The 16,684-nt window shown below is 36.9% G+C and overlaps 1 protein-coding gene across 6 annotated transcripts in view; it reads right to left on the bottom strand.

Moving 5' to 3' along the window:
* Positions 1 to 268: 268 nt before the first annotated feature.
* Positions 269 to 16,684, bottom strand: part of LOC138744301 (mitoferrin-2-like) — a 50,470-nt gene continuing 34,054 nt past the window's right edge. For 5 of the 6 annotated variants that reach the window (XM_069900207.1, XM_069900203.1, XM_069900204.1 and 2 more), the window contains exons 2-4: positions 14,149 to 14,377; positions 10,841 to 10,897; positions 269 to 1,478 (exon numbers count right to left, since the gene is read on the bottom strand). In XM_069900207.1, the coding sequence (XP_069756308.1) occupies positions 958 to 1,478; positions 10,841 to 10,897; positions 14,149 to 14,371 (801 nt within the window). In that variant the 5' untranslated portion in view covers positions 14,372 to 14,377 and the 3' untranslated portion in view covers positions 269 to 957. Of the gene's footprint in view, positions 1,479 to 10,840; positions 10,898 to 13,163; positions 13,290 to 14,148; positions 14,378 to 16,684 lie in introns of those variants that run through there. The other variant, XM_069900209.1, reaches the window with a different exon arrangement.

Genomic DNA, 16,684 nt, shown 5'->3' with positions numbered 1-16,684 from the left:
GGGGGGGGGGGAAATCACCTTTCGGATCAAATCTTTCAATGGTTTAACCTTGGGATTTCTGCAAGAGTTGAGAATGTTAAAAGAGAATTCTTGGCACTGTTGTTGCACCATTCAATTTCATTGCACACGAGTAAATAAAATTCCAAAATTAAGGCACCAAATGGTGAACACGCAAGGACTTCATGATCAAAAATGTGAGTTTCACAATAGACCTTCCACAAATTCACGAAAGGAAACATTTCGAAACGAATGAGAAATGACAACAATGCAACGTTTATCTTATTGTTTAATCATCTTCCTTGTGAAAACCCTTTTCTACAACAGCAAATAAATTTGCTGGATAAAGTAACTCCAGAATAATATTCCAGTGAATATAAAGGGCTCCATTTCAATTATTTAGCTGTGTTGCTGATGCAAATGTAGGCATGAAAAAGCTTGATGTAGTACAAAGAGTGCAGTGAAATACAGTTGAAAAACAGTATTTGCCTTCTATGCTAAGCTGTCTGGATGCCTACCTTGACAGTAGTTTACATACTCTGTACTACCTTGATACAGTACACCTACACTGGTGCAACACTTGGCTAAACATGTAAACCTGTATGTGCTTTTATTTTAAAAAATCTTTTAAACCAGCCCAGCAAACTGGAGGGAAAAAAGTACCCAAAAGGAAAAATCTTAAAACAATGGCCAACACCTTCATTTTGTGTGCCAGCAGCAAATACCTGTGCGTTTTACTTAGCGACAACAGCCAAGTCTACCTGGGCTTCTTCAGGTGTTACAACAAATACACAAACTTTGGTTTGACATTATTTGTCAGGAGACAATGGTTATAGTTTTACTCAATTAAAGAGTGCGACTTGGATCAGATTTACTGCCAGTTTCCTTCAGTAGCAAGGATGTAACAGTGGAAAATAGTAGTATTGTTTTTTGTGGCATCAGCGCTGGCTTTATTGGACTTCAGTAAGTTGACCTCCTTTCACGGTGATGTTTACTAATGAAATACTTGAAAAACTCGTACACAGACCAGGCAATAGCTGTCGATGGCATCTGGTAGATAACCCTGGCCTGAACTCCCTTAAAATATGCTGGGATACCACCCAGACGGTAAACCGTCCTGAAGGCATTTGCCATGCCGGAAAGATGTCCGCTGATGTTGAGGGAGTTCAGAGCCAAGGATTCCTGTGTGTTTAGTAGTGTTTTGCAAACGTCCAGTGGTGTCGTTACTGCTGCTGATACAGCCCCTGCCATCGCACCAGAGAGAACGTGCGAGGAGGGGTTATACTGTCTATGAGGATTCAACTTTTCCTGCAAGAACTCGTAAGTCATGAAATGAACAGCTTGGAAGGGGATGTTCATAGTCAGTTGGGTAGTGTAGCTCCGGTAGAATGCTCCAGCCCCTTCATTTTTCCACACTGTCCTCATACAGTCCAACACGTGCTTGTAGGGAGAGTTGTACATCTGCATCCTCTGCTTCACTACTGCACAGGTTAACACGGAGGTTCCAGTCCAAAGGAAAGGGAAGTGGAGACAGGGTTTCCAGGCCATTCCAGGTCACAAGTGCAGGTCATGTCAAAGAGAGATGGGTTAGAGCAACAAAAATAAAACATTAAATGGGAGAGAACAGGAAACAAGTTAGTGAAACTGTCGGCAACTTCCCAACTCAGTGAAATTATTTCATTTCCCCAGCAGAAGACTACATTTGCTTTAACCAAAAGCAAAACATTGTCACCCTGGCAAACCACTATGTGTACTCCAAGTAGGCTATATTCGAAAGCTTGAAATTTCTGACCAACTGCTTTAAAATCTGTGCTTAACAGGCACAAGGTCAAAATCAAATTCCCAATAGTTCAATAGCAACTCACAAGTTGATCAAAGAAAATGTGTGAAGAGTGAAAATTTCACTGTTCTTAACATGAAAATTTTGCATCCAAATTGCACACTTCTTGCAAATCCAAACATTTTCCATCTCTATCTTCCCCACCATATATACACAAGTTTCAATACTGCAATGTCACATATAAAGTTGTACCTTTCCCTTTTTGTCCTTCTTGATTAACTTGAACCTTTGTGTAGGCTTCAGGAAAAATGAACTGAATAAAATTTTCCAACTGAAATAATGACAGTCAATACCTTACTGCCAACTTTGGTCAGAATGAAAATAAAGGTCTGAAAAGAAAATAAAATCAACCTTGCTTGGGTGATGACTGGATCATCTGTTTTAGTTACAGATAAGCAACATAAGTTATAGATAAGTACATTGAAAGCTTATTCGTTGAAATAATTCACCCACTCAAAAGAGACTGATCAATTATTGAATCCTACCCAAAATAGGATTCCTTTTAAAAAAAGCAAAGATATGCTGGTTAATTGTGAACAAAAGGCTGAAAAATCTTATGGATTTTGAAAAAGTTCCAGGGGAGGGGAGAGATAGAACAAACTGAATACATGCTCAGTTTCTGAAAAACCAAGTAGTAGACTTTACTCATATTGCCAAAAGAATGAGTAGCTTGTCATCCACTTCCACCCCATTTGTCTCTAGGCCATGCAACTGAAATTATCTTTTAAATTCTACGACATCCCTAAAACAGAAAGTTAGCTGAAATACAAGGTTTGCCAAATTAAGTGAGAAGGAGAGGAATCCTGGACAAGATTTAATACCTCAAAATCCAAATGAAGCCTGAACTTTCTGAAAAAAGTCCAGGTTGGTAAGGGAATGCCAGCCTCAAAATCCAAATGAAGGTGAACTTTCTGAAAAAAGTCCAGGTTGGTAAGGGAATGCCAGCTATCCATACAAACTAAAAGGATTTCAGCACCTTCAAAAGCAACAAACAGTTGATTCACTTGGAGTTGAGTCTCTGGTGTTTTGCATTCCTATGGAATAATTTATCCAATTACTTATTTTTAAACATGAAGTGCCTAGACTTCCATACAATTTAAAGCAAGTGCTGAAATTCTAACATTTGCCTCAACACATAGCTGACCAAGTACTGCTGGATTCACAAGCCGAACAGATGAGTGTTTATAAACAAACTATTTCAGCAAGGAATTTGACCATGAGGCTTCCCACCAAAGCCCAATTTCTAGTTTTACCACTACTTCTAACACTTTCCAAATAATTACTTTAAAAACAACCAGATTTTTTTTAAAAATTCTTTTAACCCCACTCACCAACCAATATACTGAGGCCACTTAGAATGATATTTAAAATTAAGTTATCTACATAAACTTCAAACGCTGGCAATTAAAACAAGCAGTAATGTGACAAAAATGGACTAATTCCTCACTGAAAACATTAGCGGTCTTAACCCAATTCTATTTTAAAATGTAAAATTCTAGTTGTAAAGTTATTTTCCAAAATGCATCATATCCACAGCAATGTTTTAGCATAATTAAATCCATGTTCCTGTTAAATTGTTTGGTTAGCATCTGAATGGGGTGCCATTTGTTGACCTGATTGGACTACAAATCTAAAGCAGATTTTTCTTGCATCCATGTGCCTGTCCAAGAGCCTTTTAATGTCCTATTGGACCAGTCTCCACCACCATCCATACAAAAAAAAAACCCCACTCCTGACATCTCCTCTGAACTTTCCTCCCCTCTCCTTATGCAGATGTCCTCTGGTATTTGCTACTGTCACCCTGTGGAAAAAGAAGCTGTCTGTCCCTATGCTCTTGCAGCCCTCTATTCAGGCATCTCTCCTCTTTCATCACTCCAAAGAGAAAAGCCTCAACAATCTCTAGTGCAACATCCTGGTGAATCTCCTGTGTGCCCTCTCCAAAGCTTCTACATCCTTCCTTTAATGATGTTACTCGAACTGAACACACGATTTCAAGTCTTACCTAACAAAGAGTTTTATAGAGCTGAACTCTTGAACTCAATCCCCCAACTACTGAAGGCCAGCACACCATAAGCCTTCTTAAATACCCTATCAACCTACACAGCAAACTTAAGATCTCGGAGATATTATCTCTCCTTCACATTAGTCTATGTCTAATCTTTCCTTGGCACTAATGTTATATTCCATACTGCCCAGATATTGCTCCATGCAGGCATAGATTTTCCTCCTGGGTAGATCATTACAGATGGAATGATCCAATAAGAAATCATCTCCATAACCTCGTTTCAATATTTTGCATTACATTACACCACACCTAATGAAAGATGAAGAAACATTTCAAAACCAAAAGTTTTAAAAGTAAGCCACAAACTAGTCCAACATAATTAATTCACAAATAAGAGCAGTTACTACAGCAGTGAATCGTGAATATATACATTTAGCGCTTCCAGTCAAACCACTAAGATAAAAATTGTAAATGCCTGTTCCAGTGGGTCAGAACTTGGGCTTATTTTAAATAATTTACTTTCATTGTCATTATACAATGAGCAAAGATCCGTGTCCACATTCCTGAAAAATAAATTTGAGGAAGAAACACTGGAACAACAGATATTTCCGATGTCAAGGTAGATGTGTGCCAAACTAAATCTCTTCTGCCTGCCCAATTCACTTCCACCCTGGACTGAATACTCAAGACTAACTCTCCAACATTTAGTCAACATGTACAAAATTGATGATTGAAGGGGTTATTGGGAAGATGGGGTGTGAGGGGAGAGCAAGCAGTGCAAAAAAGTGTTGAGGGTAAATTAACAAAAGTGGGGGGAAACCCAAAGCAATACATGCAACCAAAATTAATAGCCTTCAACATTTGAAACATGGCAGCTGCAATTATTCTGTTTGCCTATCAAGAGAATATTGCTGATAAATGTGGGAATAGTCGTTATTTTGGCAATATGGGCAATGAAAGTAAACGCAATAGAAAATATGTAGATCCTGGGAAACCAGTCAACTCTCACTGCACCTGCTGGATACCAGAAGCTGCCTTCCTCATCCTTGAAAACAATGCTTCAAATGCCCTCAAACTCATGACCTTGCTTTTCCCAGTTGCATATTCCCTTCAGAAGGTGACACTAATTAAGCTATTAAAAAGACAGTTTTCCTTTTTCCAGAAAGCTTTGTAACCTTCTGCTACTTATCAATCATCAATTGCAATGTTGTTTGAAGAGCTCCTGTTTATTTCCTTGAACTTCTACATTTCATCATTTTGAACCCAAACAAATAAATTCATTTAAGAAATTGAAAAAGCTGAAGGTTGAAATGCAGCAAAGATTCAAGATGCTCAGGTCAAGAGTGTTGTCTGCTTGAATACAACTACACTATTTGGATGAGATATCAGGTTTTAGACTGCGTGCACTTCTGAACTGTAGAGGCAGAGAATCAAGCAGTCATACAAAATCCATCAACTAAATTCTCCTGGCATGAGGTCAGAAACTCAAACTATTTGTCAATTTGGTGGAGAGCTGAACATTGGAAAAAAAGGCAAAGCAAGCACAACTCTGCATTCAAATTCCAATGATGCACTCTAATTATCAATTCTTGTGCACTTGATCTCACTTTTCCAAAGCAAAGACCAACATTTAAGCTTTAACATGCAGAGTCTAAAATCTATACTGTCACAATTAAATCCATATTGAGCAAGTCTGCTCATGATTACATTATTGCTGCACAAAGCCTGCTTTCAATTTTTTGGGGTTGTCACTTACAAGTAGAGCACAAACTGATTTATTGAAGCCCACTACTTCAGAGAAAAAGAGGAATTAAAGAGACTTTTTTTCTTAAGTTCCAGTTCTTCTGAGACACAGAACTAGAGGGTCTACAAAATACAATTAGTCAAATTTTCTTCTGCCAAAACAGGAACTAAGTTGCCAAGTTAAAATTTACCTCAAGCTCTATTGACATGTCAGGGGAAGAGGGAATAAAACAACTTCTTCCAACTTTGGAAAGCAGCTATCCTCACAAAACCACAGGCGTTACATTCAGATTAGCATGGAGCAAGATTGAAATAGCTCAATGTTAAACACTATTACATGAAGCGGCCAATACACATTAATAAGTACATTTCACAATACTTACACTAGGCATGACGACAAAAGCTAAAATACAACTATTTGAACCTCAGGGTGCTGAAATAATGCAAATGTGGGGGAAGCAATGAGAGTCATTCTTTGAATGAAAGAAATATTCATTCTTTTCTCTTCCACCAAAAACTGCAAATATTCAAAAAGTCATGGTATTTCTCAAAATGTGTACCAAAGAATCCACGAGTATGGTTCATAAAGCAAATACCAGATGCTATACACAATTTGATTAGCTTCGATTAAAATTTCATAAAATGACAAGAGCATAAAAACAATAAAACTCAATAACAGTGATCAGATTTCAGACTTATTGTTAGAGTATATACATGTCATCACATACAACCTTTAGATTTTATTTTCCTGCGGGCGAGGCAAATTACCACCTCAATCAGAGATGGGGTTTAATTTGAGGGGACACTAATCAAACATTGTAATGCTTGAAACTAAATTACATGTGCTCACCACAGAGCTAATGGGGGCAGGGATTACAGAATCAAAATAAATCATCAAGAAAAATTCAATTCACCCATGTTAAGCAGAATAGATTTGCTGGAAATATTTTGCAGATAAGCCATGAAATTATTGAATAGTGGAGCAAGTTAGACAATGCTTCCATTTCTTAGGTTCCTATAAATGGAGAAGGGATGGGGATGGTGGGAAGGTTGGAGAGAAATTAAAGCTACAAAAACAAAAAAAGCAAAGATGTCATTAAGCTGAAGGGGGGCAAAAAAGATTCACAAAGATGTTATTACAAGATTGAAGCTTTTGAGTTAAAAGGAGAAGCTGGATAGGCTAAGACTCGTCAAGTATAGTAGGCTGAAATGTGACCTTGTAGAGGTAGGTATACATCATCATGAGTGACATAGATAAGATAAATAGTAACAGCCTTTTTGTCCTCAGGCTGGGGAAGAGGTCATAGATTTAAGGTGAGAAGGAAAAGATTTAAAAAGAGACCAAAAGGGGAAACTTATTCAGATACAAGGTAGTAGGTATATGGAAGGAACTGCCGGAGTTACAATTGCAATGTTCAAAATACATTTTGACAAAAACATGGATAGGGATGATTTAGAGGGAAATGGGCCAAATGCAGGTAAATGGGACAAGCTTGGTAGACAACGGTTGGCATGGACAAGTGGGACCAAAGGACCTGTTCTGCGTCATAAAGCGCTCAACTCTAAACACTCAACTCTCAACAGGTCAGCTCACCTCTGGAACAAGAATTTTAGTTTGGAAACCATCGTCAGAACTGAAAATTAGACAAAAAGGTCATAAAGCTGTAGGTAGGGATGTCTGATGGGGTAAAAACAGGCAAACTTAAGCTGTTAACACAATTAACAATTGTCAATGAGTGAATGGGGGATGCGAAAGTTGTGAAATGCAGAGCAGAGTACAAGCCCAGCCATGTTCAACATAGCCTCCATTCCAAGATCACAGGTTTGCCATGTGATCACCCTGGTTTTACCCAGAGACAACCCTTCTCCTCCAGCATCACTGCAGCTTTACAGGTTGCTTTTGTCTTATTTTTAGTTCTGAAATGACTTGATTTTCCCACAATATTTCTGGCATTTTCTGTTTTTGTCATAGATTTCCAGTACCTGCATTTTTTGAGTTTACAGAAAGAGGGAAAATTTTGAAATTAAAAATCTGAACCACTATCATTATGAACAAAGGAATAAAAATGCATCAATTTCACATTTCAACAGTAAACAACCACACATTTGTTTCAATGGTTTGACATGGGAGATGAAAGTGAAGGGAATGCAAGAACATGGTTTTTTTTTTTTAAAAAAACTTCTGATACCATTCCCAAGTTTTGAAGTGCTAAGCATTTTACAAGTAGGTAATGAGAAAGCAGGCAATTCCTGGGACATGTTATTCTTTTCGTATGTACTCTGACAATAAATCTGAAATCTAAAATCTAATTGTAAAAAAGGATATCATAATCTAAATTACAGATGCTCCTCAACTTGTATGCAAACCCATCAAAAAAAATTTAATTGTTACTTTGAAGAATACACCTACCATGTTTAATAATTAAATTTTGAATACCTTTATACAACACTAAAAAAACCCTTAACATATGCAGCTGAAAGCACACTGAGCATCAATGTTTGAAGCACTGAACTAAAATTAATTGCTGGATGGTGAGGATGCTGAAGCAACAGGGTTATCAATTTAACTCTCTTCTGATGATGCTCGTAGAATGCACTGGGTTGTTTAAATACAGTGCATTCATTCGTATGATCACTACAGGACTGCGAGTGTGGTTGAGTCAGCATCACGAAAGAGTACGCTGTACAATATTTTCGTGCAATGCTACCATCGCCCAGCATCGTGAGAGAATAGTGTACCGCACATCACAAGCAGGGGAACAGATTGGAATTCAAAATTGAAAGCACTGATTTGAACCATTGAACCAAAGTAGGGGAGCACCTGTAATTTACATTGGCAAATAATGTTCAGAGCAACTTTAAATAAATTTGCCTTGAACAGGACAAAGTGCTACACATTAATACCAGCCAACTAGTTAAATTGTGAATTAATTTTCTCAGTGATGGGAGTATTATTAACCAGTCTTTCGTTAAAATATATTCAAATGAGGTCAAATACAAATTCTTCAATACAGTAATGATAAAGGCCTCCAGATTACAATTTGCTCTATTTGAAAATATAAAAATTCCATTTAGTATATTACTTCGATACAAATGACTTTCGCTTGTATACTATTGATCATTCTAAAGCATTTTTTTCTGTTAAGATTTTTTAATGTGTAATTGCTCCTGTATGAAATGTATTATCCAATTCTCTTTTAAATACCAGGTCATTATTACATTCTTTGAGAGCAGAGGAATTTTTATTTTTATTTTTTTTTAAAGATCACTGGGATAACTATTTTTGAGGAAAGGCAATTTTTAAAGTCAGAAAATGTCAGAGCAAGCTGCCCAGTCCTGCGTCACAAGTTCACTGAAATGCCAACAGATGGCAATAGTTTTAAGGAAAATTTACAAAAAAAGTTCCAAAATGAAAACAAGAGTAAGGTTGAACAAATACTCCAATAACATCCATGATTCAGGAGCAGAACAGTCAAATATATTAGAGACCAGGAATCACATGCTCTTCAAAAGAGCAGAGCAGATCCAAATTTATAGGCCAAATATAGTGGTCCCCGCCATATCTGCGGTTTCGCTTTCCATGGTTTCAGTTACCAGTGGTCCAAGGTATGCCCTGCTTAACATCCATTCAGGCATATACATCCATGGTTCCATAATTATTCAGTTACCATGAGCAAGTCTGCAGCAATTTAGAAAAAGTGATCGCTAGCTATATAGGAAATTGTACACCCAAACTGTGCCCACAGCCCCATTCTCTCCCCCCACAGCCCCGTGTCAGTTCCCATACTAATCTCTACTTACAAATAAAAGTTAAGCTGGGGTGGCCAACCTTTTAATTTTTAATTTAGACTCCCACAAGTACATACCAGGGGTGTGGTTCTTTGGGCGGCACAGATTCATGGGTCGAAATGGCCTGTCACCATGCTGTATGTCTAAATTAAAAGGTTGGCTACCCCTGGTTTACAGGTACACTAAATAAACCCATGTGTTCACACATCATCCAAATCGATTAACGCCCAATTTCACAGAAAGTATCATGGACATTAAGCAGTACATTCCTGTATTCTGATTGACTGTTGCAGTATAACAGTGCTAATGTTCAAGTATTTTTTTTTTTTTTTTAAATATTGTTATAATTGTTCCATTTTATAATTTTTGTTAATTTCTTATTGTGCCTAATTTATAAATTAAACTTTATTGTGGGTGTCAGTACAATCTGCTGTTTCAGGCATCCACTGGAGGTCTTGGAACATATCCTCGCAGATAAGAGGGGGCAAACTACTGTTCTTTGTTTTGGTTACTTACACATTTTCAAGCACAACAATTATTAAAAAAAGGGCAGCTACCATATTTTTATGCATATAACATGCATAATTTGCGTATTTACAAACCAGGTTTTCTGCCTCCCGCCCCCCCCACCCCCACCACCACCAGTGCATTATTTGAAAATATTTTTTACATATTGAAAGAACGCATACAATTTATAGCGGTCGTGGGAAATTCGTACTGGCAATTTATAGCAAGCATGGAATGTAATAGTGAGCGCAAGTATGTACTAGTTGCATTGAAAGAACATACACATCCAATCTATAGTGGGCATGGGAAATTTTTATCTCGGGAATATTTTAGGCCTGAGTGCCATGGCATTCTGAGAAATAGGATATTCTGGATAGGGAACTGCACCTTATCACTGTTAATTGCCCAAACCTGTCCTCTGAGGGAGGAGATTAACATGCCTGTTAATCTCTGTTCTGAAACAACATTAGGATGATTCTGTCCGATGGCATCAGTTTAATCATCCTCATTAATCAAACCTTGAAGTGCTAATTGCACACTATTTTAAACAAGATAGGTTTTAAAGAAAGGCTTTTTAAATCATGACAGAATTAAAATTCCACTCAACTCTGAAGCATGTCTTCAATCTATTTAATTGATTCCTCTCCAAAGCTTGTTAAATGTGTTGCAGAAGGATATCATCTATATAATGGATAATTGACACCTCTGGGGGAAGGTGAATGGGTGTTAATTATGGGAGATTAACTGTGGCATATACTGAAAAAATGGTATGTATATTATCTCATGTCCCAATTAAATGCAAATTGCTTTTGTCAGTCGGAATTTAGAATACCTGCGCAGTATGTGTGTGCGCGTTATACAATTTTTTTAAAAAAAAATACAATTTATGATTTTCTGTGCATTATATGCATGTACGAATGAGTGAAAATATGGTAAATCCTTAACACAATTAACATTACCTTCAGCAGGGTTCATGGCTGCATCATGAAACAAAGTCGCCACACATCCTGCTGCACCTGCAAAAGAAACTCCATACATGAATATAGGTAACTATCCAGAGCTACCAATTCTACTGAGGTAACTATCCCCAAAGTCAAGAGTTCAAAATATCTATAACGTTAACTGTAATGATCCAAAAGCAGAGCATTCAGAGTTCAATGCAGATAGCCTGAGGAATTAGCACAATTTTCATCAGACTGGCCATATCATTTTGTTTTGATAACCATCCATTTATGAAGATTGTGTTACAAATTAATTCCTGTGAAGTTGGCCCACACATCTATCTTGGTAGATGAAACAGAAGCCCAAAAAAAACTGGTTAAAAAGTTGGCTTCATTTCATAGCTGCCTTTACATTACAATACACTCTATCAAGCAAAGCAACATGAACTCTGGCTTGCCAAAGTCTGCTGAGGTTAGAATACAAAAACAAGATGGAATTAAGCCCAAACTGAAGACTTAAAAACCAGGAAGGTGTCAAATGTAATCATCAGACTAAGCAATTGGCTACTTTCACCCATGTGCCAAACTGCAGTGCCTGCAGTGTTTGTTTGAGAGATGGTTGTGGGGAGATGGAGAAACAGAAATAGATATACCAAAGACTAGAATGGTCCCAGTCACTGTCCATCAACTTTTGGGCATACGTTAAGTGTGAACAGGATCAGCTTATCTTGTATGTAAAACAGCCAAAATTAATATCATGACACTCAACACCCATGATAACTTTCAACAGAGTTAGCCAAGCATTGAGATGAGAAGAGAGAAAGATGATATCTGCATCTATGGTTTAAAAGATTTAGTATCTTGTTTAGATTTGCAACATAGCATTCAAAATAAATGTTACAATGTTTTGTAAAGCATTACACTTTTCAACATTAGAATTTTTGCTTCTGAGGTAGATTCCAACCCAGATCATTCACTCTCAACATTTGTTAATGGCCCCCAAGTACATTAATTCTGTCTATCTGCAGTTTCCACGGCAAGAAATTCAAAATGTGTCAGTAATTCAGCAACCAAAGATTGTGCTGAACCAAAAGATCTGACTAGTTCATTTTATTTTTTGTTTAAAAATTCAATACATCAAATTGATTATTTCTTTTAACAATATGCAAGGCAAAATCTTACTGGTGAGTTCAAATGTCTCTTTTCAACTTAACATTTGAGAAAATAGCATTCAAATTAATCTACAGGAACACAATTTTGAAAGCAAAGGCCAAAACAAACCAATAATTTTACTTACCAAGCTTCAAGACCTGCAAAATGAAACAGGGTCTAGGAGAAGGGTTAAAGAAACTAAACTAAAAATACAAGTGTATTTAGACTGCAAGATTACCAGGTTTTAAGCAAATATTATGTATTAATGCTAAACAGAATTTCACAATTAATTTTGAGATACAAGATTATAAACTTAATGGGAATTGATAAGAATTCTAATATGGTCAGTTAAACAAAGTGGATAGAGAATTTAACTGAATGGTATTCAAGTGAAAAATTTGGACAATAAAGTCAATTAGATAGTAAATTATAATGAAAAATAGTAAAAAATCTTTTCGTTGGATAACATTCAATAAAATTCGTCACAATTTTCATGCACATCTTGTATCTATCCCTCTGTTAAAATTTGAAAGTTTTACTGTAAAATGTTATGTTTGTGTGTTGGAAAAGGGGCCTGGGGAGAAAAAGATGATACATACCTAAAAAATACAAATCAAAATCACATCAAGCTCAGGGGCAAAAACTGGCCAGCTGAATGAACAAAGGCAAACTAAATCTCAATGGAAGCACATTAAGTGGCAGCCACAATCCAAAAAGTCAAAATAAAAAAGGACAAAAGGATTTTGGAAGTAGTACCACCAGATGGAGCACAGCTCAAAGAAAATTTGTAGAACTGGTTCAAACTCCCAAAACAAGAAATTCAGAGCAACAGAAGAGTGAGAAATGTTTAACTTGTATCTGTAATTAAATACCACAAATTAAAGTCTAATTGAAGGTCAAAATAATAATTGTACTTAAAAAGTTCATAGTTAAAAGCATTAGAAAATAATGCACTAAAGGTAATAGAATGAAATCAACTAGTAAACCATACTTAGTAAAATGACAATTGTGGAGAACTATAGTTATCGATCATTAAAACTACATATTATAATAGTAGGAGGACAAATTTGAGTTTTCTAATTTTGTCATTTGTTACTAAACTCCCAAAATTCAGAGCCTTTCAACTTCAGAAACCATAACAAAGTTCACAAATGAACTTTTCTTTAAAATTTCAGTTAAAAAAAATTACCTTTTCTTATATTCTGAGTGTTGAGACATTTGTTTAAATTCATTTGTCAATCCCTGACAAGGCTAGCATTTATTTAGAGAAGTGGTGGGCTTTGATTCATTAATCTAGACCTCTGGGTTCCTAGTCCATCAACACATACTGCAAAATGAACACGAGACGCAAAGAGGCTTTTAGCAACAATGTCAATTACAAGTAAATGAAATTTTCAGCACAGAATCACTCTTTTTCACGCAATTGGTTTACTGAAATGATTATGCTCCACGTAAATTACCTAGCAACCAATTTGGTATCACCTAATAAACATTTTCTGTCTTTAATCTAGCATTCATTTCTTTCACACCCTCAATACTTTACTCAATACCTCAAGTACTTAAGTTGTAGCAAATTCAATAGTATTGTGCATTTCTACAAAAATATATTCTACAAGCTAAATGCTAGTGGGGAAAAATCCACACAAGCTTCTTATAGCTGTTGTCAGGTAGTAGATGTCCAATGCATTTTCTCTCTTCGTAATACTTCACAAGTTGAATTAAGTACTACTTATATCTATGACAAATAGAAAACATGCGTAAAGATTTAGGCCTTCCAGAGATATGGGATTAGTGTAGAAAAGTATTAGAGATTTTAAAATGAGACATTCTTCCCAAGTCTAGCATCCCACCAAACTGCTCAGGATGGACCTCGGTGCAGCATTTGATTGAGTAGGTCCATATTAGGTCCTGGGGTGTGTTCTCTGGTTACCAACAAAGCATAAAACTAAGTTACATCACAGCAATGAATGGAAAAAGGACCAATGCTAGAAAAAGACCAACATGCTTACAGGAAGGCAGATTAGTACATTTTAAAACCAGGACAAAGTAGTTTTCAGCACAAGGTGAACACTCTGGTCAAGATACCTGTACAGAGCATTAAGAGAGTACATGAAATCAACAAATGGGAAGATGAGGTACAAGGGTAAAAAAAGAATCAGTGAAGTTATTAATACCATTAGCTATGTGACTATTACCACCCGGATGGATGGTATCACTCAATGTCTTTTTAATCTTTTCATAGCACGCAAAATAGAGGGCATGTGCTGGACCGGCACCAGTGGCAGTCACATTTAATCCCCTCATTGGCCTCCAAAAACCTTCTGTACGGACAATCCTCTTCAGGGCATCCATTACATTCCTGTACCGGGCAGCAGGGTCTGGCTGCAGGCTCTGCATTCGTGTCTGAAATCGAAGAACAGGAAAGCCATTTAAAGAACAAAACATTTACTTGTTGTTTACTCATTGGAATTTGCACAAATAACTGAACATTAGGTCCATTTATCAACCTTTATAGCACCACACTATAGCCAGTTAATGAACAAAAGTTCAGACTTGAGTATAGGTTGACCCAAAATATACAACTATTTTGCAAAGGGAAAAATTATCATCTGGAGTTAGTTTGACCACATTGATGTACCAGTGCATTGGTATTAGCAAGTTTCATTTTAAATCTCACCCAGATTTTTCCCTTTGTCATTCGCCATTTTACAAAAAAAATTAAAACTCAAGTTTAAAAATAATTTGAATCTTTCAAACAAGCCAAAATGTATACATTTACAGATGATCTCTTCTAACCATTTTTCATCCAAATATACTGCCTGATTTTCAAACACCTTCAGCATGTTAGTCCATCTTTTCATTCCTCTTCCCTGCCCTACTTAATAGTCTAAAATAATATTTTCTGCTCACTGAAAATCCTTCAACATTTCAAAAGCAAACATTACAAATATGCACTTTAAAAAACCTCCATTTTTATGTTATACAATTGCATTAGGACAGCTAATCTTTCCAATCATAATATTTCAAATGGCAATACCTTTATCTTAGAAATAACATACAACTGACATGTAAAAATCTAGTTGAGATTAAATCTGTGCAGTTCACAGTTGAGTTATGGCTGACAGACTTGCAAGTGGTTAACCCTCAATTCAATCTTTAAATACCAAGTGTGTATCAAAATGAACAAAAAAGAGAAACACGGAAAGAAAGCACCTACAAAACTGCCTAGTTAAATTGAAATATACCATTTAACTTGGGCACAGTGTTTGCTGCAGAAACATTGGCCAGAAGGTCTGCTCCTGTGCAGTACTGTTCTATTCTACGTTCAGTTTGTAATTGAGGTTTTGCTTTTCCACACCATGTTTGTAACATAAAAACCAAGCCAATTTTGCCAGCAAAAATACTTCCCTCTGAATTACCAACACTGGACCTTTCTCATCACTGTCAAAGTTAGTCAACTTAAAACATTTTTGTTTTCATTTCATACACCATAAGGGAGCCCCTTTTATACCAGAAAATGGGTACTTGGCACAGGCACACTCATTAGTACTATTAATACGAGTCAAGATTAAGATCAGAAGATCAATTCTGGTTTAGCAAAAGCATTCATCATTCAATCAAGACTATTACCATTCAGTATTTGGAAGTGCTGACTTTACAGATGTGACGGACGCAGAGGACCCCAAAACCTAGCAGCAATAGAAATGCACCTAGCACAAATGGTTACTGAAATAAAAGTTACTTTTAATTTTCTTTAAACATGAAAACAGGGTCAAACTTTAACTTATTACTACAGTATTAACTTAACCCCCTCCTAATTCTAAGCACATGTATGTAATGTGTGTACAAGTTCAGAAAAGTTCTTGTGATTCACAAAGCAATCTCACTTCTCACTCCTCCAAGTTCACCGGTCTGTATCAGGCAATTCTTATACTGTGCACAGAATTTAACATTTAGGAATTTCACTAGGGTTTGGTGCTTGAAGGGGTAAATGGTTACCACTCAGGAAGGTTCTTGTTAGTTTTCAGAGAGAGATTTGTTGCTTGTTGGGACACACAAGTCGATTCCTTCCGATCAGCCACTTCAGTATCTTGAAGAAACTTGACCTATCAGTTTTCCAGATGATAATCTCTTTCTTTCAGATCACCAGAGTTCCTTTTCTGTTTCCCTTATCTCAGGCTGAACATTATATAGCCAGCCATCTCCTCTTGTATGGACTTCAAGGGCTTTGAACAGGGTGAACTCAGAACTCACAACCAGTCTTCAAAATGAGGTTTCAAACAAGCTTCCAAAAGCCAATCAAGAAAACCAGCAGTCTCTCTGTCACACTGTAGGCTTTTTCAGGTGCATTCTACGCTAAGAATGCGCCTGAAGAAGCAGCCCTTTAAAGCGCAATGCTGGCCACCTGAAGGACACAGCTGTACAGGATGCGGCTCCGAGCACATTCAGGCTCCTGCCCAGTGTCAGCTGTGATCAGCAGTCTGACCCTTTAACATCCATTTTCAGCCAGCTGAATTCAGGTGGCTGGGGGAGCCACTGAGCTGATTATCCCTCTCGGAGGAGGGTTATGTAGCTCACCTCAAGAGCGCCTCCTGCACATTCAGGTGGCCTCAAAACAGCCACATATTGCCTAAACATGCGGCTTTATGTGCGGGGCAATTGGCCACCTGAAAATGTCTTTAGAGAAAATCAGAGTGTCTGCTTACAAAT

Source organism: Narcine bancroftii, chromosome 10 (genome assembly GCF_036971445.1).
Source record: "Narcine bancroftii isolate sNarBan1 chromosome 10, sNarBan1.hap1, whole genome shotgun sequence".
NCBI lineage: Eukaryota > Metazoa > Chordata > Chondrichthyes > Torpediniformes > Narcinidae > Narcine > Narcine bancroftii.
Note: the sequence above shows the minus strand (reverse complement) of the source record. Positions and strands in the feature narration are given on the sequence as shown.